This window comes from Cnephaeus nilssonii (genome assembly GCF_951640355.1).
Source record: "Cnephaeus nilssonii genome assembly, chromosome: 6".
NCBI lineage: Eukaryota > Metazoa > Chordata > Mammalia > Chiroptera > Vespertilionidae > Cnephaeus > Cnephaeus nilssonii.
This window is the reverse complement of record NC_137077.1, coordinates 31,393,830-31,395,345: the sequence shown is the minus strand read 5'-3', so window position 1 is coordinate 31,395,345 and position 1,516 is coordinate 31,393,830. Positions and strand designations below refer to the sequence as shown.

Genomic DNA, 1,516 nt, shown 5'->3' with positions numbered 1-1,516 from the left:
CTGAGGGGGGCTACCCTGCTGTTGAGAGGCGCAGCTGGGTGTCCGCAGCAGCCCCCTCAGTGGCCGCGGATCTGGCCGTTGAGAGGCACAGGGGGTGGGAGCCCCGCCCCCTGCGCCTCTCAACAGCAGGGTAGCCCCCCTCAGAGGCCACGGATCATCAAAAGTGGTGGAGCTGGGGCCGCCCGCCCCGCCCCCGTGGCCTCCGCGGCAGGAGTGGGAGATGGTGCTGTCGGAGTTGGCGGTTCGCCTCAACTGCGCCAAGTACAAGAACTGCATGAAGGCGGCAGCTGCCTGCAGGGCTTCGTGGGCCGGGAGATGCTGGCCTTCCACCGCGGCCTGCTCGCCCCCCCCCCCCCCCCTGGCCTGGTCCCGGGCGCCACCTGCTGCGGCGGCTCCAGGTGCAGCCCGCGCAGCCGCCAGTTCCAGCCTCAGTGCCAGGTGTGCGCGGAGTGGAAACGGGGGATCCTGAAACATCACAGCAACAGAAACGGAGACGTCCACTGGGGCAACTGCCGGCCGGGCCGCTGGCCCGCGGACGCCTGGGAGGTGGCCAAGGCCTTCATGCCCCGCGGACTGGCGGACAAAGCAGGACCCGAGGAATGTGATGCAGCGGCTCTTTTAAACCTCATCAACGCCTGCGATCACTTCCTGGTTGATCGAAAGAAAGTCCCAGAGGTGATTAAGGGTCGTAACGGTATCATGCACTCTTCAGAGAGGAAGGTATCTTCTATGTGGCTTCGAGATTTCCAGATAAAGATCCAACATTTTCTGAATGAATTCCGTAATATCCCAGAGATTGTGGAGGCGTACTCCAGAGTAGAAGAGCTGTTGACATCGGACTGGGCCGTCCTCATCCCCGAGGAAGATCATCGAGATGGGTGTGACTATGAAACAGGCATTTACCTGCGTGAGAGCCACGTCCATGAAATCGAAATGGAATTTCTAAAGGAAAAACTTCAAGAGATTTATCTTCAAGCGAAAGAACAAGAGGTGTTGCCAGAAGAGATCCTAACTCTGCTGGAAGTGGTGAGAGAATTTCTAAGAAACGATGAGGATCTTAGGAACGGTCCTTCAGAGGATCTGCAGAAGCTGGACAGCCTGTGTCTACAGCATCAAAAACTGGATTCAAAGGAGCCTGGGGTCCAGGCAGCCGCAGGGGAGGCCTGAGATTCACAGATTCATTCATATCTCCTCTATTCCTCTTACCCAAGATGTCTTCCACCTCTGACTGTGTCCTGTGTGTTTCCTGAACTGTGGCGCCGCTGTCCCATTCCAGCTGTGGTGCTTAGCTGGCCATGTTGCCTCTGAACCTTCAGGGACAGAATTGCCACGGTCCCCGCTGCCCAGGGCCTAGCCGCCTGGAGGAGTGGCCCAAGTGAAGCTGAGCTCTTGCTTCCTCGGCTGCCCATCAAGGATGTGATCTGGCCCTGGCCAGTGTGGCTCAGTGGATAGAGCGTCAGCCTGCAGACCAACGGTCCCGGATTCAATTCTGGTCAAGGGCATGTACCTTGATTGC

The 1,516-nt window shown here is 58.6% G+C and overlaps 1 protein-coding gene across 1 annotated transcript; it reads left to right on the top strand.

Moving 5' to 3' along the window:
• Nucleotides 1-220: 220 nt before the first annotated feature.
• On the top strand, nt 221-1,167 carry LOC307102089 (uncharacterized protein CXorf38-like; the record flags this gene model as incomplete). Its single annotated transcript, XM_079775528.1, is given in 2 exon segments — nt 221-278; nt 281-1,167. Coding segments are annotated over 2 exon segments (945 nt in total).
• Between the last annotated feature and the right edge of the window lie 349 nt (nt 1,168-1,516).